A 23925-nucleotide genomic window follows, 5' to 3' on the forward strand; every position below is an offset into this window, starting at 1 on the left:
AGCAAAAAAGTCTGAACTATCAATTCCAGGGAGGCAAAGACCTTTTCTGTCTTGTTCACTGTTACATTCCGGTGTCTAGAACAGTACCCGGCACATAGTAGCTGTTTGGTAAATATTTATTGAATATTGATTGTATAAATGCTTTTGTGAGACCTCATCGAGGTAGCTGAATCATGAAATTTACAGTGGGTGCAAAATGACGACTAGTCAGAGAGGACCTGTCTAATAATGGTTTTGAGTGTTCCAAGACTAGAGTTCCTTGCAAGAGCAGAGAAATGATGTTGTGAATGAGAATACAGTGGGTTAGAGGAGAAAGATGTGTAATGAAGAAAGTGCAATATAAGAGGAGAAACTAAGATACCGAAGAAGAGTATGCAATGATGCTGTCGATGATACAGCCATCCTGATTTATGAATTTTACAAAGCCCTAACAATAAATTAACAGAGATGAAATAAGCATTTGGAAGGCTAATTCAATTGAGATCTTTTGTGACTTGGTAATTTTATGATTTAAACTAAACAGGTTGTAAACTGAAGGCACAGGTAATTTTTAGGATTATTTCCTACCTAAGGTTATATGATCCAATGAATCAATGTGGCAATCAGTGATAATAGTCCTCTCAGAACTTCTTTGGGGCACTCTTGTTTGTTCCCTGAAATGGAAAACAAATCCTAGAGAGAAAGAGTGGATTAGTCCTATTATAGTGGTTAAGAGCATACACTTTGAAATTCCATAAAATGGGAATTATACTAGCTACCTCACAGATTTGTTACCCAGATAAAGTAAAATTACATATATTTGAATGGCCCAGCAGAGCTACCAGCCATGAAAAGACTTGAAGAAAACTTAAATGTGTATTGTTAAGTAGAATATGGCAATCAGAAAAGGCTACAGACATACTATATGATTCCAACTATATGATATTCTGGAAAAGCCAAAGTTGTAGAGACATAAAAACATCAGTGGTTGCCAGGATTTGGGAGTAAGGAGAGGGAAAGGATGAACGAGTGGAGCAGGTGGGATTTTTAGGGCAGTGAAACTATTCTGTATGAGGCTACTATGGTGAATATGTGACATTCGGTATTTGGTGAAACCTTTGAAACTGTACAACAAAGAGTGAACCTTAATGTAAACTATGAACTTTAGTTAATAATAATGCATGAATATTGGTTTGTCAATTGGAACAAATGTACCACACTACTGCAAGATATTCCTAATAGTTTCCTAGGGCTGCCATAACAAAGTACCTACCACACACTAGTTGGTTTAGAATAACAGTAATTTCTTGTCCCACTGTTATGGAGAGCTGAAGTTTGAAATGGAGGTGTCAGCATGGCCAGGCTCCCTCTGAATGCGCTGGGGAACGGTTTGCCCCATTTCTCTTTCCCAGCTTTCTGGTGAAAACCTTAGGTCTTCCTTGTCTCCATTTTCTCATGGCGTCTCACCATGCCTTCACATTATCTCCCCTCTGTGTGTGTTTGTCTCTGTGCCAAATTTCCCCTTTTCATAAGGACACCCTTATATTGGATAAGGGACCACCCTAATCACCTCATCTTGACTACATCTGCAAAGACTCTATCTCCAAATGCAGGAGAAAATGTGGGCAGGAGTTGGGGAGGGGGAATATATGGGAACTCTGTACTCTCTACTCGCTTTTTTCCTGCTCTAAGCAATAAAGTCTATTCATTAAAACGTTAAAGGCTTAAAAAATGGCCTGCCACATAGTACATATTCAATAAATGTTAGTTCCCTTTGGATGCTGCATTAACTTATTCAGTGTCCTTGATACAACAGATTTTATTCTTCTTGCATTCCAAACCAATATTGGCACTGCCCAAAAAGTAGGTAAGACTTAGCTTCTTCCATATGGCTTTGTCCTTAAGTGTTGAGTGCTGGGGTAGAAAGTCACCTGCTCACAAACATCTCCTGCCTTGACTGAATTTACACATGTGCGCATGCCCAGGTGAGTACACCCACACACACATAAAATGGCTTATCTGCCACCAACCCTGACCCAAACAAAAGCAGAAACTTACTAGTTCTCCTTGTAAAGGCGTCACAGGAAATATCTATACTGAGGGCCACATGCCCATAGAGGGAAAAAGAAAAACAGCAAAAACTTTGTGAATATAAAACATAATAAATTTCTTGGTTGAAAGATGCACATTAGCTATTGAACTAAATTTTTAAAGAAAAAGAGCCACAAATTAGTTTTAATAAATATAAACATACTTTAATTTCCAACATAGGGTGAGATATAGAGAAGAAAAACAAGTGCCAAAGAAAGAGAAAAATGTTTTAATGTCAGAAGAAATACCAATCAATATTCCGCCTTTGAAAAGAGGCAGAGAAAAAAAAGCAAGGAGGAAAGAAAGGAAAGAGAGGAAAGTCCCGGAAGCCCTGGCATGATGGTAAGATGCAGGACACACCTCTTGTCACATCGTGCCAATCCCCTGGGCCGCAGGCTTGTGGCTTTGTTCAAAAAGAAGGGCAGGCCAGGCACGGTGGCTCATGCCTATAATCCCAGCACCTTGGGAGGCCGATGTGGGAGGATCACCTGAAGTCAGGAGTTCGAGACCAGCCTGGCCCATGTGGTAAAACCCCGTCTCTACTAAAAATAACAAAATTAGCCAGGCGTGGTGGTATACTCCTGTAATCCCAGGGACTCGGGAGGCTGAGGCAGGAGAATTTCTCGAACGTGGGAGGCAGAGGCTGCAGTGAGCCGAGATTGTGTCATTGCACTCCAGCTTGGGTGATAAGAGTGAAACTCCATTTCAAAAAAAGAAAAAAAGGGGAAGGGCAGTGTATTCAGTGATTGAAATCTTTTTTCTTTCCCTTTTTTTTGAGATGGAGTCTCGCTCTGTTGCTCAGGCTGGAGTGAAGTGGCCCAATCTCAGCTCACTGCAAACTCCACCTCACGGGTTCAAGTGATTCTCCTGCCTCAGTCTCCCAAGTAGCTAGGATTACAGTAATCTGCCACCACACCCAGCTAATTTGTTGTGTTTTTAGTAAAGATGGGGTTTCACCATGTTGGCCAGGCTGGTCTTGAACTCCTGACCTCAAGTGATCCACCCACCTCGGCCTCCCAAAGTGTTGGGATTACCAGCATGAACCACTGCATCTGGCCTGAAACCTTTAACACTGACTTATTTCTTAATCATGGCAGTGTAGGCAGGCCCTGTTTTAAAAGAAAATCCAATCTATGAGAACCCATATTGAAAACACAGACATGTCCATAGGTGATGACTTATCTGCCTCTGTTAAGGTTTTTGTTTTTCCCCTCTTTACGAAAGAAGCCACCTCAGTAAATCTTTCTATAGCATGACCACAATCCCCCCTCGAGCACAAAAATTTAGATTTTCATAAAACTCTCCAAGAACCCATCTGTCACAAACATCAATACTTAGCTCTTTCACACTATTTGTGACACCCAGAGCGTCATGACTGATGGAATCTCCCTGTCTTGACTTTTCATCCCTTCATTGGTTGAGAGTTTGTTTCCTAACCAATGTTGCTGAAAAGAATTCAGCACTGAGAGGGGTAGGGCAGGAAATGAGGGATTACTGCCTGGGGGCATAGAAGAGAGAGAAAAAAAATCACTTACCATTCTACCTAGACATGGCTCCTCTTACAAAGGAAAGATGCTAGAGAAGGGCCGAAAAGCTCTGTGATATAAGGGTGCAGGGATGAAGGAGGATCTCCAGCCCCATCCTGGGTTGATTCTGAGAACAACTTTCATAAACACACACACCTTCTGTCTCCCACACACAAGACACACACACCACACACACACACCACCAAGAGTCATACCACATGGTACACAGATGTGGTTTTGTGCTTTCCTCTAAGCTACACCCACTCATGTGCACAAAGCCTCACCTAGAAAAGACTGGTGTGGAGGAAATGGTACACACACTCTCTCTCCCCCTCTGGGTGCCTCCACATATATACTCAGCAGCACTCAAATGACAGGTCGTTTTTCTATGGCTGGGAAGGAAAAAATGCCCAAGTAAGCAAGAGAAGGTGAGAAGTGGGAGAAGAGAATGGGTAGGAGAAAAAGAATTTGCGTGGGTTGAGAGCCGGTGAGGATGGCCAGCGGAAGTGACCTCACGATGTTAGTTTCACTTCCCTCTAAGTATTCCAAGACGCTGCCGGGCTCTGCAGACCATGTACCTCTCCAGCCTGCTTGGAGATATTCATTTCACTGCTCATTAGCACCTCCACCAGAGGTATAGGCTGAGAACCACTGTTGCTGACAAACAGCCGGAATGACTGCTTAAATTTGATGAGGTAGGAGCAAAAACCAGACAGAGGCTTAGAGGATGCTCTTCAAGCTACTTGGATAAATTTTAAAAGGTAAAATTGTTTGCTTACAGACGGACCTCTTTTTCCCATGTCCGTTTGCTATTGCTAAAGTTATACAAGGGGCACTTTATATGCAACAAAAGACCACATTGAAGGAAGAGAAGAGTCTACTCTCCCACTACACCTGGCATTCGAGTCCACGAGTTTAGACCCGACTGTCCACGGGGCTGTCCTCACACACTCCTGCCCTGTGGTCAGAACAGGAGCCTACCCCAGGGAGAAGGGCCCTCGGATGGCCTCTTAGGGAACTCTCAAATCACTTTTTCTTTTTCCATTCTGATAATTGTAGACTAGATTGGCAAGTGTAGCAACATTTCTTTATGGTCGATGAAATAATAAGAAAGAAAATGAGTTGTTTCTTTCCCAGCTAGCAAAGCCTCAGGAAGTACTCTTGGTAAGAGTAAGATAGATAAACACCAAAAATTTAAAACTCCCAATAAACACCAAGATTTGAATTTCTAAAGATTTATAAGCAACATTAATAACACCTTAGACGATAAAAAGGGGAAAAATTCAAACATTGTATAGTTTTGCTTTTGTTGGCTGAGCTTTTATTTTTGTTTTTGTGGGATTTTTTAAGAGGGGAAAAACATTTGAAAATAAAAGAATTGGACAATTTATTTAAGAAGGTTTCTGAACTTGGCTTCAAAATCTAAGTTTTGTTTTTTGCTCCTTCAAACAAAGATGCCTTCAGGTATGATGGCTTTAGGTTTTGCACAGCTCCTTATTTTTTCACACAGGGCAAATGGCTTGTCTCATGTGCACAGAAAGGGCTGGAAAATATTTTTGTGATTCGAGTGCAGCAGAGAGTCTAGGATTCCAGAGGAAGTGGAGGCCTCCTGTTCCGCACAGGAAACAATCTTCAAGCAGGCCTTAAATGCCAGATTCCAGGCCGAGTTTAACTAACCACTGACAGCTCTGTAAACAAAGCGAGGACAAAAAGAGCCCGCTTCCCCCTTTCTGGTAGTCATTTTGGGTTTGGGGGCTGCAGGGGAATTCTGGAATACTTGACTCCATGGCACAAAAACGCAGGGGAAACGGGCTCCTCATTTAAAGAGTTGGAAGGGGAAGGTCTTTCCGGAATTAAAACCATCACAGAGGAGGTAGGAAAGGGTAAAATGGTTGGGTTACATCCGTAGAAAGAGCAGTGATTTTAGAACTTGGAAAACAGCTTGATCACCACTTAACTGCTTTTAAAAATGTTGCTTCATGATGTTTATTCATGATGTTACTGCTGCAGTCTTTATTAAAATCCCGATGCTTCTTTGAGAATATGCACATTATATGCCTAGATACTGTATTATTTTATTTCTCGCTTTCACTTTTCTCCTACTTCCTACATATTCCTCTTCTTGCCACTTTTCTGTTTATGATTCCTGTTTTCCTCCTTCTTTGTTCACTTTTTCATAACTTTGGTCTGGGGTTCAGCAACTTACAAAGAACAAAATCATTCAGTAGAATTTCAAGTGATTCTACCAATATTTCAAGTCTTCAAAACCTCTCTGTCTCCTGAGGTCTTTTTAAAAGAGTATATAATCTTGGGATCTTACTTATTTGTCTCTGAGAGATTCATGAATGAGACTGAATTTAACTTGGCTCAGGAGTCAGAAATTGATCACTGGCTACCTTATCAGCTTTCTAAGAGTAAAGAAAAATCAGGAGAATGGCAAATGGGAAAGAGGGTCCACAGTGACTGAAAGAGAGGTAACACACTGAGTTATCTATGATATTGACTCTACCTCCTCTCCTTCAGGTCCAGACGTCATCTGGTCTCCCTGAACCTGAAATCACACCATGGATGATTTTGAACGTCGCAGAGAACTTAGAAGGCAAAAGAGGGAGGAGATGCGACTCGAAGCAGAAAGGTAAGGATCTAGGGTGAAAAATACTTGTATTCCCTTATTAACAACGTTGGTTTCAGGCCTCAAAGACCATCCTTCTGAGAGGTCAAATGTGGTATATTGCACACCAAACTGTTCGCAAAAGTAGTTATGGAAAATTTTTCTGCTGAGACTCTAAATTTAGCATTTAAAAAAGGAAAACAAACAAGGGTCAAGAAAAAGAGAAATTTCAGAGGAATCAATTGATAATTGCATATTGATAATTGCAAATACCTTTCACATTGGAATGTCTTAAATGACAAAAGTAATGTGTGAGTGAAGGTTTAAAAAGCTTATATAATAAGAAATGACAGAAAAATGCCAAGTATTGAATATTGGAACCATTTAGGAAATGAGAGTCTTCAATCAAAAAAAAAAAAAAAAAAAAAAAAAAAAGCAAAAAGCCCTGGATGAATCTTGTGAAAAATTTTCATTCTTATTAGAAAAGTATTGAACTCTACAGATCTGCATAGTACAGGTTAATAGTGGGCTATGTTACCGAGGAGATTCTGGGTGTAATTGGAAGCTGTTCATGTCATGTGAGGCCTTTATAGTGGTGACTACGAGGTCAAACTGGGGAGATAAAGCTTTGGCATATAAAACCTGTGGCATAAATGCATATTTTAACATTTTAGGCCTCAGAACAAAGGACAGTGTGGTATTTGATGTGACTTAAATCAGATGTTCTTTTGAAAAAGCAGGTGAGGCATTCACAGAGAGAAAAATGTTAAACAAGGACCTTAAAATCAAATCGATTTTGTTCCTAGTAACTCCAATGCACAGATGAAAGATGACTCTTTAATGATCCCAAAGTAGAAAAGTGGAAACTTACGCCTATAATGAAAAGTATTGTTCTTATGTTCTACTTATTTGCATGGAGAATGCAAAAGCAGAAGATAAAATAACTGCCTATGATAAACTTGGCCAGAGTCAGCCGCCATTCGTGAAATGACTAAACATGTCCACAAGGCACTATGGATGACACCTGCATTCTGTTGGTTCAAATCCTAGCTCTGCCATTTACAAGCTGTGTGGCCCTGAGCAAATTACTTTTCTCTTCAAGCCATAGTTGCCATATATATAAAATAGGCATAATATCTACATAGCCTGTGTGATTGTTGGGAAGATTATTGAGCTTCATCAATAGCCTAGTCAGGTACCTAACACATAGTAGTTTTTTGTAAATGATAGTTTTTCATAAATGATAGCTATTATTATTATTAACCATTACCACTAGCCAAACAAGTAAGAAACAACATAGCAGCGTAGCCAGAGCTAAACAATCATGCCAAGAAAAGGAAAGGTAGACATCATCCTGCAATGGAACTAGTCAGAGAAAGTTTCATGGTGGAGGTGAGCCATGGAAGAGGTAATGATGGTGACGAAGAGGGAAAGGGAGCCTGTCTAGGTGAAGGAATGACACCGGCAAAAGTGCAGAAGTAGAAATAAGAATCCTGGTGCAAGAAATCTGTTGAGTGTTTGAGGGAAAATGGACTGGACTTGTATATCTTGACTGTTCCTATTTGCTACACAAGGAATAGACAGAGACTTAACAAGGGAGTTATGTGTGATGACACTATGCTAGAGAAACTTATCTACAGTGGACTAGAATATGGGGATACCAGCACTGGAAGAGATAGTATGGAATATAGGATAATGAGGGCCTGAATCAGGTCAGTGAGTGTGGAAATGAAGAAAGATCAAATATGAGAGTCTTTACAGAGGGCGAATTAGCAAACCTTTTAAGAGAGCAAAGAACTTACAGATGATTCCAAAGAATATACGTCTGAGAAGCTGGAAGGAAAGTCTCTGCTTTGTCCCAAATGGAGGATTTCTTTCTTGAATGGTCAGAGGAGCAGTGTTTAATTTCAGGTAGAAACCACATCCAAAAAGAGATTTCCTGCAGGCATGTGGAGATAGGAAATTTTGCTCTTTGTTCAAAAAGGGAGAGAAATCATTATTAGAGAAATAAATGTGGGCAGACACAGTATGGTGGTGCTAGTACAAAAGCTGAAGGGATATTCCCAAAAAAGCAAGTGTAGAAAAAGTGAGCGATCATCAAGGTATAATGGAAACCATCAAAGACGACAATGTACCAGGGAGATGGGGGAGAACCAGGGAGAGTATGAGGCTCAGTGCTGAGTGGACATGGTGGACACGGAAGTCTTGTGGGCGGTGGCTGGGCTCAGTGAACCACACCTCTTATTCCTTCCAATGCTGTGTTATTTCACCTCAGGTTCTCATGATAGTCTACAAAATATCTTCATCCAACAACTATTTATTAAGCACTAACCAGGTTTAAGTGTGCTAAGGATGGGAAAAATAATGGTGGTAAAGAAGTAGACATGGTTCCTGCCTTTATGTACCTCAGAGCATACTAGTAAACCAAAGTGTAACAGAATCAGAAAGCAGACAGGTCAGGGTGTAGGGGCAGGCCTGATAGAGTTGTGGCTAGAGAGGCTCAGGACTGGGGATGTAGACACTGGGCATCAGGCTAGATTGCCATTGTCAGCTTCTTTCCTTTCCATGTGAACAGGGGGTCAGGGAATCATTGACAGAGGTGTGACAGAACTAAATTGCTGTGGTTAGAGTCATACTGTCATTAGAGTGAATAAACCCAATTTCTTCAGATTCAGGACTTTGCTTAAGAATTGACCACACAGCTACATGGTTTGTTCCTTCGACTTTTTTGTTTTGTGTGGAAGAATTTGTCTTCTTTTAATTTGTCTTCTTTTTTAATTTGTCTTCTTCATTCTTTTACATTCAGACGTAAAAGGAATGTACACAGTAAATCTTATGTACCCTGAATAACCTAAAATAAACTTACACAAATTAATCCTAACCTTGTTTAACTTACATTTCTGTCTGTATTACTTCTTTTGGGATATTATATTGTTTTCTTTTCTGTTTTTTATTTATTTCTTCTTTTCTTCCTTTTCTTTCTTGCTTCCATTCATTGCCTTCCTTCCTTCCTTCCTTCTTCCTTCCTTCTTTCCTTCTTCCTTCCTCCTTCCTTCCTTCTTCTTCTTCTTCTTCTTCCTTCCTTCCTTCCTTCCTTCCTTCCTTCCTTCCTTCCTTCCTTCCCTCCCTTCCTTCCTTCCTTCCTTTTCTCTCTCTCTCTCGCTCTTTCTTTCTTCTTAAGAAAGAGTAGTACTTATGTATTTCCTTATACTCGTACTAAGTTTACCTTTCCATGTTTCAAGGTGAACCTTCTTGTTCTGCTATTCTGAGATTTGGTAAGTCTATGTCCACCCTTCAGAATTTTGTAAAATCTGATCATTTATGAGAATAGTGAAAGTCAGGCTTTATGGTTCAGTCAGCTCTGGTGGGAAAGTGCAGGGTGTGTGCAGGAAATAGGTGGCCAGAAGCAGAAATCAAGGCCATCTAAAATCATGGTTTTGATCTGAAGACAAAGAGCACATGAGACCCTGGGCAAGTCCCTCTTCCTTTAGCTCTAGACCTTGGCTTCCTCCTCTAAAATAAGACTAACCATTTTCTCTGGGGTATTGGTGGTCATTTTAATTTTTTTTTTTTTTGCTTTTGGTATTATAGATATTTCTTTACAATGATCATATGTTACTTTATTTAAAGCCAAATAAAAATTAAGGCAATTTTCTATTTTGAAAAAAATAATTCTATGGCCCTATGCAGTATACCTGAGCCCAGATGGGAGAAGACTTAACTTCTCTTTGATTTTAGGGAACTAAAACAAAGATTTCATCCCTGATCTGGAGGGCAGTTACCAACTACTGGTAATAGAGTAGCTCCAAGGCTCAGAGCTGCAGATTCATTCACTTACTCTCAACACATTTTTACTGGGCATCTATTCCACAAACAAGCTGTATTTTGGGTTCTGAGAATAGACCCATAGAATAACAGTGTTGGGAAGTATGTGCTTAATCCTTTTCAACCTATCTAAAACCAAGTAAAGATCAAGGAATTATACTTTTATATCCTCAAACATAACATGTACCCTGTATGGGTTCATATTTATTAAAGATGACCTACAGCCTTTGTACACTTCACCCTTGCAGACAGTGTGGGGGACGGGAAGACAAAGTCCATTGACTTTCCTTACCCATAAAAGCTTTCCAAATAAAAATACCCTGTTATTTTTATTTTTATTAGTATTGAGTTTGATTACCAGGTGCAGTTTTACGTTGAAATGATAAACAATTTAAAACTTGTCCTTTTCCCCGGTGTTATGACCATAGATTAAAATAAACTGAATTTTTACACATTTTATTCTTCAGAAATAGACCTTTTCAAAGACTATTTTGCAAGCTAATTGCAGGCTTTGTGCCATGCTGGCTTGCATGTGCTTGGGACTGGCATTTACTCACTGCATCCGAGCTGTCCTGAGACTGTATCGTCCACGTATCTCCTTCTAAGGGTTTTAGCCCAGTTCATTTCAAATAACCTCGTTTGCAAACGTAGTGCATCAAAAAACGTACTTCCAGCCGGGCACGGTGGCTCATGCCTGTAATCCCAGCACTTCGGGAAGCCGAGGTGGGCAGTCAGGAGTTTGAGACCACCTGGCCAACATGGAGAAATCCCATCTCTACTAAAAATGCAAAAAGTATCCATGTGTGTGGTGGGCGCCTGTAATCCCAGCAACTCTGGAGGCTGAGTAAGGAGAATCGCTTGAACCTGGGAGACAGAGGGTGCAGTGAGCTGAGATTACGCCACTGCACCCCAGCCTAAGCGACAGAGTGAGACTCAGTTTCAAAAATAAAAAAAAAAGTTTATCCTTCTTTATCTTGCCCCTTAGCCTGTGCAACTTTTATGCCATTACCTTGTCCTGTCTTTCACTTGGCTTTCTCACTGAGTTCTTGAGATAAGGTCTTCAGATTTGGCAAAAAGGAAGGAAGTACTTCATTTTGTCATAAAAAAAAAAAAAAAAAAAAAAAAAAAAAACAGATGTTGAATACCTTCAAAATGCAAGATACTATACCGAACCATAGGAATCAGTGGTCACCAGTAAATAGTGTCCCAGTAGTCACTAAGCTCCTATTCTAAGGGGATTAGTAACTTTAGAGCAATCGTGACCAAAAGAGGGAGAAAAAAATTTCAGTAGGGAGAATGAAATGAGCAGGTAATCAGTGAAAATCCTTAATGCATTGTTTCTAGGCAAAAGGCACTATTTGCTCACATCTCAAATTAAACTATATTTTACAAATTTGAACAAATAGATAAAAATGTAGTTTCGCTGTTTATTATTCTCCACCAATCTCATGGGAGTAAAAATTAAATAGATACATTCTGGCCAGATGCAATGGTTCACTCCTGTAATCCTAGCACTTTGGGAGGCCAAGGCAGGCGGATCACTTGAGGTCAGGAGTTCGAAACCTGCCTGGCCAACATGGTGAAACCCTGTCTCTACTAAAAACACACGCACAAAAAAATTAACTGGGCATAGTGGCTGGCACCTGTAATCCCAGCTACTCGGGAGGCTGAGGCAGGAGAATCGCTTGAACCCGGGAGGCGGAGGTTGCAGTGAGCCACGATCATGCCACTGCACTACAATATGGGTGACAGAGCAAAAATAATAAAAATTAAAAATAAAAATAAAAATAAAAAAGCTATATTCTGCTTCCCTTTCTGTTTCTGTCTTTTATTCCAATCCCTCTCCTCTGCCTTCATCTCTGTATTCCTCGGTGTATCTTCATGTGCCTCTTCCCTGGTCCACGTGCATCTTCATCAACACTTGATTTGTTTGTTTCTATGTCTCTTCCATCTGCACTCCTAATCTATCTGCTCTGGATTATGTGTGCATGTGCTATTACATCACCAGGAAATACATACTTCTGGCCAGGAAAGAGGGAGAGAGAAACCCAGTTCTCTTCCTATTCAGCAAGTATAAAAAAAAGTTACACATTTTATGTGTGTCTAGTCAAGATGGACTGCCGCCGGCCCCAGAACTAGCTATGTCTGAATGGAACATTTATGCTCGATATGAATGAGGCAACCCCCAGATGTATAATGGTGGGAGGCAGCATAGCTGGCAGTTAAGGGCATGCCCTTTAGCATTGGGCAGCTATAGTGTCAAATCCCAGCTCTGCCACTTATTAACTATGGGATCTACCAAATAATTCAATCTTTCAAATCTTTTGTATCCTCCTCTACAAAATGGGGGTAATAAAAGTAACCGCCTCACTGGGTTTCTGTGGGGATGTAAAAAGATAATACATGAAAGTATTAACACAGTGTTATTCATCTAATAAACATTCAATAAACTCATTATTAATTATTATCTAATTTGATTCTCTACAACATGGAAATAACAAATAAAAACATGAAAGGCTGCTTGTTTACTGTTTTGCACATCATCGACGACACAAGCACCATAGGCAAGATGAAGGGCAGGAATTCGTGACTGATTGAAGAGCTTTGAGTGGTTGTGATCGGTAACAGTTTTCGAGGAAGGACCGTGTTGTCTCAGCTGGAAGAATTAGCACCAGTTTAAGTGATTTTTAAAAATTTGGCCGAAAGAATGTTGAGCGATGGGTTATTTTCTTTTTTCTTTGTTTTTTGTTTTGTTTTGTTTCGTTTTTGAGATGGAGTCTCGCTTTGTCGGCCAGGCTAGAGTACTGTGGAAACACCTCAGCTCACTGCAAACTCCGCCTCCCAGGTTCAAGCAATTCTCCTGCCTCAGCCTCTCGAGTAGGCACACGCCACCACACCCAGCTAATTTTTGTATTAATTAGAGACGAGGTTTCACCATGTTGGCCAGGCTGGTCTCAAACTCCTGGCCTCAAGTGATCCACCGGCCTCAGCCTCCCAAAGTGCTGGGATAACAGGCTTGAGGAGCTGTGATGTATTTTCTGAGAAACCACCAGCGAAGATTTTATCCATGAGAAAATCTCCAGCAGACATACTTTGCCCGACACTGGGCTTGGTTCCCCAATAAGCGGCTCTCTCACTTTCCAAGATGTGCTCATTACATTCCCAGCATCTGCTTTCTGCACCCAACATGAGTTCCTCTCACTGATCAGAAGAAAGGCCCCTATTGTAGAGTTATGTTATCAGATTCAGAAGCTCACAGACATAAATAAAGGGAATGAAAACACTTGCTGTTGTCATCATTCATATATTTTTATGGGCCTCTGAAATAAGCCTGATGATTAGACATTTGAAAGTAAACATTTTTACTACTCTATAAAAAGAAGCAATTTTTAAAAATCCATGGGGTCTCTACAATCCCCTCCCAGAACTGTATCACTGAGACTTTTTTACATGATTTAATAGAAATGACCAATCAATGATTATACAACACACACCCCGTCACACACACAAACACACACATTTACTCAACATGCTTAGCATCAGGACCTTGACATTTTTAAATAAAATCTTCTAAAATGAAATTTCTGTTATTTTATCATCAGAACATTATTTTCCATTAAGAAGTTAAATACAATATTCCTTTGAAACTATCTAAATTATCAAAGTAGCTAGATTTGCTCAAAATTTCCCTTCAATTCTCTCAGAAAATTGATCACTCCAGGAGGCAAAAGAAAGTTAGAATTTGCCATCCAGTTTTTTACTTTTATTTTTTATTTTTTGTAGAGATGTGGTCTCACCATGTTGTGCAGTCCAGTCTCGAACTCCTGGACTCCAGCAATCCTCCCACCTTGGCCTCCCAAAGTGCTGGGGTTACAGGCGTGAGTCACCGCATACTTTCAAATTAAAAGATCTGTCGCTGGGCACGATGGCTCACACCTATAATCCCAGCACTTTGGGAGGCTGAGCCAGGTGGATCACCTGAGGTCAGGAGTTCGAGATCAGCCTGGCCAACATGGTGAAACCCCATCTCTACTAAAAATACAAAAAATAAGTCAGGTGTGGCAGCGGGCGCCTGTAATCCCAGCTACTCAGGAGGCTGAGACAGGAGAATTGCTTGAACTTGGGAGGTGGAGGTTGCAGTGAACCGAGATCACACCATTGCATTCCAGCCTGGGTGACAACAGCAAAACTCCATTTCAAAAAAAAAAAAACAAAGATTTGTTTTCAAGAAATTGGTTTGAAAGACATTTAAAAATATTTCTGGAAGGTTTCATATCTATTTGACATAAAAATTATAGGTTTTGATATCTATTTATACTTTTTACAATCTATTTCTTTAGTTTCAGTCCAACTTGAATATAGGGGCATGAACAAGATGAAGTAGATAATTTCCATGTATAGGGATCCTTATTTGTTTGTGTCCAGTCACATAAAAATACGCATACACATTGATATCCTCTCCCTCTTGTACTTTTTCTCTGACTCACTCTAAATAGACATTATTTGTTACCTTCGTCAATTTATAGGTAAAGATGACATACTTTGACCAGTTTCCACTAGCCTAACAATTCCTCTCAACCTAGAACTGTCCTATGCTATGGTTGCCAGTAGAACATCAAGAATCGAGGATCTACCCAAAGTGGCATCCGTTCAATAACCAATTTTGGTACAAAAAATTAAATATCTAGATTCTTAAGGTTCTCACATGCTGATCCATCACTGCATTCTTAGCTGCAAAAAAAAGGTAACAAATATGTAAGTCCATACATTTACATATTAAAAAGCAATTTTGTTTTGTTTTGTTTTGTTTGTTTGTTTCCATATGTAACATTTATAATTGAACAATCCTCCGTCACCTAGGGAAAGGGAGGATGATGTGGCAGGTAGGTCTGTGAGTGATGAAGTCTGATAGACCTAGTTTCAAATCCTGACTTGGAGAGCTATTAGCTGGGTTACCTTGTGATAAATTAAATATTTCTTGCTCCTTTTTATTTATCGATAAAAATGCCTCATACAGTCATTGTAAAGATTAGGCTGGGCACGGTGGCACACGCCTGTAATCCCAGCACTTTGGGAGGCTGAGATGGGCAGATCACTTGAGCTCAGGAGTTCAAGACCAGCCTGGCCAACATGGTGAAACTCCATCTCTACTAAAAACTACAAAAACAAAAACAAAAAACAAAAAATTAGCTGCACATGGTGGCAGTCGCCTATAATCCCAGCTACTTGGGAGGCTGAGGCAGGAGACTTGCTTGAACCCGGGAGGCAGAAGTTGCAGTAAGCCAAGATCACGCCACTGCACTCCAGCCTGGGCGACAGAGTGAAACTCTGTCTGAAAAAAAAAAAAAAAGATTAAACTAGTTGGCCCATGGATGTAGAAAAATTAGCACAATGCCTGGCATATAGTATATGCTCAAAAAATGTTAGATGTTATTATTAAAATTGTTTTAATGTTTTGGTAGGCCTTTGCTACAAAATAAAATTTTACTAAATACGTTTTTTTTTTTTTTTTTTTTTTTTGAGACAGTCTTGTCCTGTCAACCATGCTGGAGTGCAGTGGAGTGATCTCGGCTCACTGCAACCTCCACCTCCCGGGTTCAATTCTCCTGCCTCAGCCTTCTGAGTAGCTGGGATTACAGGCACGTGCCACCACGCCTGGCTAATTTTTTGTGTCTTCAGTAGAGATGGGATTTCACCATGTTAGCCAAGCAGGTCTCGAGCTGCTGACCTTGTGATCTGCCCTCCTCAGCCTCCCAAAGTGCTGGGATTACAGGCATGAGCCACTACATCTGGCCCTGAATACGAATTTTATGTCTCTGTCATCTCGGTCATTATAACTTCCTGCATCCTCACCACAAAGCTTCTTTTCTATACTGACCTTGAATTTGCTAAGATGTTTTTATTGCAGTTGGGAAAGAGTTAAACCCTTGGCAACATCGAAGTCTACCTGGCAAATATAATTGCTCCATGAGGAGTTCAAAGTCACATATTGTAGACATGTGGCTGATTTTCTAATTCATGAATGACATATTCGTTATTTTAAATATAATGTCTAAAACATCTCTCTGAATTTCACGTTAAAAGTTTAATTTAGAGTAGTTCTCAAGTAGAAAAATAGTTCTCAAGTAGAAAAAAGCATCAGCCAAACTTTTTGTCTAATATTAACAAGAAAATGAACCATCAATTGTTTAACATCAACTAAATTCCAGGTACTAGGTGATATACTTTATATACATTATCTCATTTAATCATCCAAACAACCCTATGACCTGGATATTTTACTTACAGTTGAGGAATCCTTGAGTCTGAAAGTCTAAGTAACATGTTCAGCTTCCTATAGCTAGGGACTACAACCCGGTTCTCCCTGCCTGCCCCAAATCTCAAAGCCTTCCCACTGAAACAAATTGATCCATGGAATTCTTCATGTTTTAACTGGTGGTCCTGGCTGAAAATCCATAATCTCCATAATGGCAAAATAGCTCCCCAAGATGGGGGAAATTCATGGCAGTTATGCAGCAATGAGACAGCCAGGTGGGAGGGGGTCCCTGGAGAAACTCCAACCAGCCTGCCCACTGAGGTGGAGCCTCCGGAAGTTCACGAGGTTTGCAGCTGGGAGGAGCTTGGCCCCGCCTCTTCCTGTGCAGAACAAGGGATTCAAATGGCGGGCGGGAAGTGCTCTAGCAGAGGGACTCTGGCCTTGGGAGAGTCCCGGTTTCCCCCTTTTCTTCCTTTTCACCCAATAAAATCCTGCTTTGCTCAACCTTTAAACCGTCTGTGAGCCCAGATTTTCGTGGCCGTGGGACAGACAAGAACCCTGTCTTTAGCTGAACTAAGGAAAGTCCTGCAACAGCAATAGACTAAACAAAGACTACTGTGCCTAGTTGAACTATTTTTTATGCTTCTTCAGGTAAATGGCTTACATGTGTAGGCACAGTCATTGTTTTGTTTGCCCTCAGAAAATCTCTTGTGTTATTCCCATTTAACAGAAAAATAGAGACAGAAGATCGAGTTTCCCTGCTTAAGGCAAAGAAGGCTGTTGATATGACTATTCTTGACTTTTCACTGGACTTTTTTCAGCAAGACTGTACATCATTAGGACAGGGACTTAGTCACATCATCACTCTTAAAAACTTAAGGCTGTCTCTGACCTTATGAATCATCTTCCGCAGGGGAACGTTATGTATTCAGTTTTGGACCACACACTGTTTTGAGGCACTGATGAAAGCTCTGGACCCTCCTCCAAGAAAAATGCACATATGCACCCACCAAACTTGGCACTTACATTCAGTGGCATCATGAACCTCCGTCCGCAGACCTCCTGGGGGCTTATGCCTTCTGGCCAAGAATCCCTGATCTAATGAATTTTAAAACTGCCTGTTAAATATGAAGAAACTCAAGCCTAGGAGACATATTCCCTCAAGATCACCCAGCTAAGCTGTTTGCATAGTGTGGGCCCCTGGACAAACAAAGCCATCCTGATTTTGCTGTCTGTAAAAAAGTCTATGGCTATTGATTAGGAAAATAAAGCATACTTTAGGAAAAGAGTGTATTCTACAATGTACTGCATGTAGAGTGCTTTTTAAAACTTAAAAACCGATTATGGATACTATTTCTAAATAAAGGAGATTAGGCCGGGCGCGGTGGCTCAAGCCTGTAATCCTAGCACTTTGGGAGGCCGAGACGGGCGGATCACAAGGGCAGGAGATCGAGACCATCCTGGCTAACACGGTGAAACCCCGTCTCTACTAAAGAATACAAAAAACTAGCCGGGCGACGAGGCGGGCCCCTGTAGTCCCAGCTACTCGGGAGGCTGAGGCAGGAGAATGGCGTAAACCTGGGAGGCGGAGCTTGCAGTGAGCTGAGATCCGGCCACCGCACTCCAGCCTGGGCGACAGAGCCAGACTCCGTCTCAAAAAAAAAAAATAAATAAATAAAGGAGATTAGGTCAGATTACAGTGAATAAAGTGAAAAACAAAGAAAGATGAGTGGATAGGCAGAATGATGCCAGTTAATTGTCAGGAACTGGGAATCAAACTTTGCCATCTTTGTCAACAAGGACAAAAAAACTATGGGGACTTACTACAATCCCATTTTCCATCAGTTTTAGAAGTTTTTTTATGTGGTGAATGTTGTGTTAGCATGATTTCTTCAAACAAAGCTTAATTATGAAACTAAGTTATGTAGGATTTCTCCATTCTTACCAGTTTTTAGAAAATTCATCAAATGACTTTTCTCTCTAAATATGAAAAAGATAAGAACTGATTTGATGCTTAACAGAGAAACTTATATTTTACATTTATCACTACTATCTTTGGGGAGGATGGGACAGATTTGCAGTGGGACAGGTGCCTTTCAGAGAGTAGGATCTAGAGTCATGAAGACTTGGATTCAAATCCCAGAAGCCCAGCTGCATTCTCAAGGGTGGTTCTACTCCACCTCTCTCAGCCCATTGGTGCCTTTCAGAGAGTAGGATCTAGAGTCATGAAGACTTAGATTCAAATCCCAGAATCCCAGCTGGATTCTTAAGGGTGGTTCTACTCCACCTCTCAGCCCATTTCATCATGTGGAAAATGGCCGTCAGAACAATTCTTCCTTATAAGGTTTAATGCAGATTATAAAGCACTTGGTAATTCCTGAAACATGATTAGTGCTCAGTCTGTTACCTCTCGTTGCTGTTTTTCTGCTGGCTGAAGGACATGGTAAGAAAGGTGCTCTCAGAAAAGCCCTCTCTGGGGTCACCTCCCAGGAAACTCAGCCTTTTGGCAGCTACCATCTGGGGTATCACTGAACAAGGTACAACTCCATGTGTCAGATGGCTCAGTGTCTAATCTCTTCTCTGTTTCAAATCTGTTTTAGCAGCTACCTTGAAAGTGACGGGACAATTATGGATATAAAGGTCTCTATATAAAAAGAAAATTTACCATTTTATTATCAAGAATGCTTTTCCATTTTCCCTACTTGTTTGAAATCAAGACAAAAGCATACAATAGTCTGGTACATATCAAGGTCTTTGTCACAATTATATATACATATGTGTATGTGTGTATATAATTTAATTAATCATGTATGGTCAGCTCTCTCTACCTGGGGATTCAACCAACCCAGATCAAAAATGTAGTTAGGCCTACCATGGATGCATCTGTGCTAAACATGTACATACTTTTTTCCTTGTCATTATTTCTTAACAATACAGTGTAACAACTATGTTTGTAGCATTTATATTCCCCTGCTGATACTGAGGGATGACTATATTTAAAATACTCTTTTTACCTTGTGAAATTATCATTTCTCTTTTCATGTTGCATAATCTATGGTTTCATTACCATTAAAGCATCAACCAGAAGCTTCTCAGTGCCAACATTATATATAAATATTGTAATAATAACAGAAGGAAAATCATTTGCCTAATTTTTATGAAATGATTTTGAAAAAGTGTATCCCAAATTACTAATTTATTCATTTTAATTATGAGAAAGCTGATGCATACAAAGTAATCCCATGTAATGTATATGGAAGTTCTAACTCATCCTAATGCATATCCTCTAAACTCACCACACAGCCTAAGACCTAGAACATTTCCAATGCCCTTGAAGCCTCAGGCTCCTCTCCAATCCCTTCCCTTCACCTCCCCACCCCCAGAGGTAACCAGTATCCTGAATAATTCATTTATTTTAAAATAAAATTTGAAATGAGATCATACGAATTTAGGTACTAGCTTCTCCAGGGCCCTGGGATCCAGGCATTCCAAAGATTCTCTCCAGACTCTCAGGTAAAGGTGTCAGTGAGAGCCCACTTCCCTGAGAGGGCGAGAAGTTTGTCTTTCTAAACACACAGGACAGGCTGGGCATGGTGGCTCCTGCGTGTAATGTCAGCCCTTTGGGAGGCTGAGGCGGGCAAATCACTTGAGGTCAGGAGTTTGAGACTAGCCTGGCCAACATGGTGAAAGCCCTTCTCTACTAAAAATACAAAAACTAGCCAGGCATGATAGTGGGCACCCACAAGCCCACCTACTGGGGAGGCTGAAGCAGGAGAATCACTTGAAACCAGGAGGCAGAGGTTGCAGTGAGCTGAGATGTCACCACTGCATTCCAGCCTGGGTGATAGAATGAGACCTTGCCTCAAGAAAAAATAAAAATAAACACACAAGACAAATGTTCTTATGCTGTCTAAAGCTGTAAGAAGTATACAGTGTGAACAAAGAATTCTCATCAAAATAAAATAAAAATATAGGCCAGGTGCAGTGGCTCACTCCTTTGGGATCCTAACACTTTGGGAGGCTGAGGTGGGAGGATCACTTAAGCCCAGAAGTTTGAGACCAACCTGAGCAACATAGGAAGACCTCATCTCTACAAATAATAATAATAATAATAAATAGCTGGATAACTGGATGTGGCAGTGTGTGCCTGTAGTACCAGCTACTCTAGAGGCTGAGGTAGGAGGATTACTTGAGCCTGGGAGTTAGAGGCTGCAGTGAGCAGTAAGCCATGATTGCACTACTGCACTCTAGCCTGGACAGCAGAGGGAGACCTTGTCTCAAAAAAAAAAAAAAAAAAAAAAAAAGTTATGAAAGCTATCCAATATTTATATTGCACCTCTCTCTTTTGCCCTTTGGTTTTCTCATTGGCCAGCAGGAGTGACAGATCTGCATTTGCAGCTGTCATTTGGTCAGGTGGAACTGGCAGACAGAAATGATGACTTCAGTTGCTTTCAAGTCTTCCAAGGAAGTTCTTGACCTTTATTATCCCAAAGGTGCCTAAATGGTGCTACAAGAAAGTACCACAGGGCGTGAATCATGAGCATGTTGGACCAATGTGGTGGCTGTGTAAGTGGATTCTTATTCATCTGTGAATCAGGTTAAAGAGGAATCATGTGCATATTTTGTGAACAAAATCAGTTCTTTCCACTAGTTTGCTATCTAATGAGCACTATTCATCAGCAGTGGAAAATCAGTTTCTAGCCTATCCTAAATCTGCATTAACTCAGACTGTTTTTGAATTTGTAATCATTTATTCAGGGATATTAGTAAAGTACAACTTTGAATTATTTATAAATAAAGGGTTTGGTTAACATGTTAAATATGTGAGCTACATTCCATGGTTTAGTTTTTAAACACTGGAGAGTACAACTTTTTTAAACCTTTTAAATAACTTTAAAAACATTCACTTACATTGAACAGCTTAATTTGTTAATTATAAATCATTTTTATTTATTCACCATTTGAATAAGCTTCTAACGTTTTGCTAGCCTGGTGGAAGTTACCAGGTAGGTAGACTTGAACATTTTTCAAAATTAAATTTCTCTTAAAGTATTTTATAATTTTTACTGGCCTTCCTTCTAGTTGATCTATTTTAGTGAGACTTGACATTGCATTTGAGATGAGTACCAATGACTAGGTTAGAATGTGACGGCTTATTTTCCATTTTAATAACTCCTACATCACATACAGTTCCTTTGTTGGGATAAAAATCTCAGTAAAGTACACATCGGTCACTATTAATAGCAGCTACAAGCCTGTACATTCAGGAGAGTCTCCAGAGAGTGTATTTTAAACCCCACATTGTTTAGAATAGGAAATTCTTCCAATGTTCATATTTTCCATTGTGGGTGACATGGACTATCCCATATCACATCTTCACTGGGTTCTGTTTTCCTGTATCATTTAGAAACCCAGCTGACAGTTTCCAGCGGATTGCTCAATATGTGCTTTTTATTTTTCTAAGGGTAGCCTGGGTCTTTTTGTCCGGTGGGAATTTTGTATGCTTCATGGGGCTCTCCAAATAAAAGCTAGATAACTCAGAGCCGGCACCAAAGCAACTAGGTAATGAAAGGGTCCTTTATTTCTGGAGCTAGTAGCACTACTGTGCCCGCTTAGAATAACAGCAGTCAACCCATTTTTTATTCCCACAGAAAACTTTACACTGCTGGAAGGTTTTCTGGAGGTAGGGGGAGACTCAAGAGACTAATACGAAAAATGAGCAGGAAGTGAGCAAATAAACAAGCAGGATGAGGTGATGGGTTATCAGGCTGATTCAAAGACAAGAAGCATCCTCAGGTCTAATCACACTGCATCTTTCCCAAGGCACGATCGGCAGATACAATACATGTATATCTCTGCCCACTCCTTCCTTGAACAATTCTTCTGTTTCTCTAATCAAAACTGTTGTGTAGATCTTGATCTTTTTTTAGTGGGGGCTCATTTGGGGGATCTAATATTCCCTCACTATTTGTCCTTTGATGAAGAAGATGAGAAAGGACCTATTATTAAGGGGCCTTGGGCAAAAATTTTGATGTAGAAAGAACTGATATCTGATACCTGTCCTTCCTGCTACTACCTTTTAAGATCCTTTAACTCTTCCTATCTAACCATGAGAGTGTATTTTCCCGGAGCCAGCATCTTCATAGCATATCCTGGCTACCTAGGGATTATCATTGCTATAGATGCCCAATGGCTTTTGAACTGAACAGAATGAAGTTTTTAAAAACTCTAGAGTGAGGCCAGGGAGAAATTCCCAAATCCTTTAGTCTCTAAGTGCCTCACGTCATATAAATTATGTCTCATTGTGGCATTGTCAGAGCTATGGTAGAGCTGAAATCAGAGACATACACCCTTCAGAAAGGTGTCAGTTTCCCATGAGAACTCTGCCTGAAGTGCAGAATCACTTCTAGAAGACAGATTCTGGTGTCTAGTTGGGTTATGTCATCAGAAATTAACATACGCTGTCTTTCCTACATTCTCTGAAAGGGGGTTGGAAGCCCAAATCATTGGACAGTCTGTAGAGCAACATGTCCAAGAGCACACAGTCAGTGGCAGGGTCAAATCCGGAAACCCTGTCATTTACTGCAACTCTGGCACTTCTTTTCTTTGCATTGTGCGAGGCCCCACTCTCAATTTATTACCACATTAGAGCTAAATGTCCTCTAACTCCTGCTGAAGAGATTGTCTTTTAAATCAAGGACAAAAGAAAAGACACCAGATAAAAGTTCAGCAGATCAGGGTTTCCTTATGTATAAAAGAGAACTAACACTTCTCAGTGTGGCTGAGAAAATTAAGCAAGATATAGAAAAAACGTCAGCGAAAGTGTAAAGGGTAATGCACATGACATACGTTTATCATGTTGAAGTGCGTGGGTGATTACATTGGATTCACTTCTATATTAACTACATGGAGAGTTGCAGGTTTCATGCTGGTCATGTGCTACGTTTCAAATGAATTTTCACACTTCTCACTCTGCTGCCTTATGCTAGCTGACTGGCTGTCAGGCATTCCAGTCAAAAGTCAGATGCTGAGAAAACACAATGAAATAAAATGTCACCGTCACTCTGCCTAGAGCCTGTCACCTCTGGAGAGGTCTTAGGACCTCAACTGCAGATTAGGAGAGCCAAAGCCATTTTATCTTCCTTTTTCCTTTAGTTGTGAATTGAGGAGAAAATGCAGAAGATTTAAAATTCTGGCTTTATCCCAATCAGAAGGAAACTGTGCTGTGCTTACTAGGAGAACCCTACTCCCACCTTGGGTCTTACGTGGCACTTTTTACGTATATTAACTATTATCATCTATTTTATATGTTTATTTGTTCTCATATCTGTTTTCTCCACCAAACTGAAAGCAACTGTAGATCAGAAACTACATCTTACTCATTTTTATTTCTCCAAGACCAGCATACAATGTTGAATGAACACTAATACTTTAGTCCATATCTGTGTATTAAGGCACAACTGTGACAGATTTGCTAAGCTACTTGTGAGGGAGGCAGAAATGTTAGTGACATTCGTTGTGTCTTCTAAATGCTGGCACCATCAATACCTCTCCTGGGGTTTCATCACTCCTCTGCTGAGCCTTCAAGCCATTGCGATTTCAACTCCATATCTTTTCTCTAGAGAAATGAAGAGATT

The 23925-nt window shown here is 40.3% G+C and overlaps 1 protein-coding gene across 1 annotated transcript in view; it reads left to right on the forward strand.

The window, feature by feature from the left end:
* CALD1 (caldesmon 1) overlaps positions 1-23925 on the forward strand; it is a 192778-nt gene that overhangs the window by 83921 nt on the left and 84932 nt on the right. Inside the window, 1 exon segment of the mRNA XM_023190088.2 lies at positions 6120-6231. Coding sequence (XP_023045856.2) covers positions 6161-6231 — 71 coding nt within the window. The 5' untranslated portion in view covers positions 6120-6160.

This window comes from Piliocolobus tephrosceles, chromosome 8, assembly GCF_002776525.5.
Source record: "Piliocolobus tephrosceles isolate RC106 chromosome 8, ASM277652v3, whole genome shotgun sequence".
NCBI lineage: Eukaryota > Metazoa > Chordata > Mammalia > Primates > Cercopithecidae > Piliocolobus > Piliocolobus tephrosceles.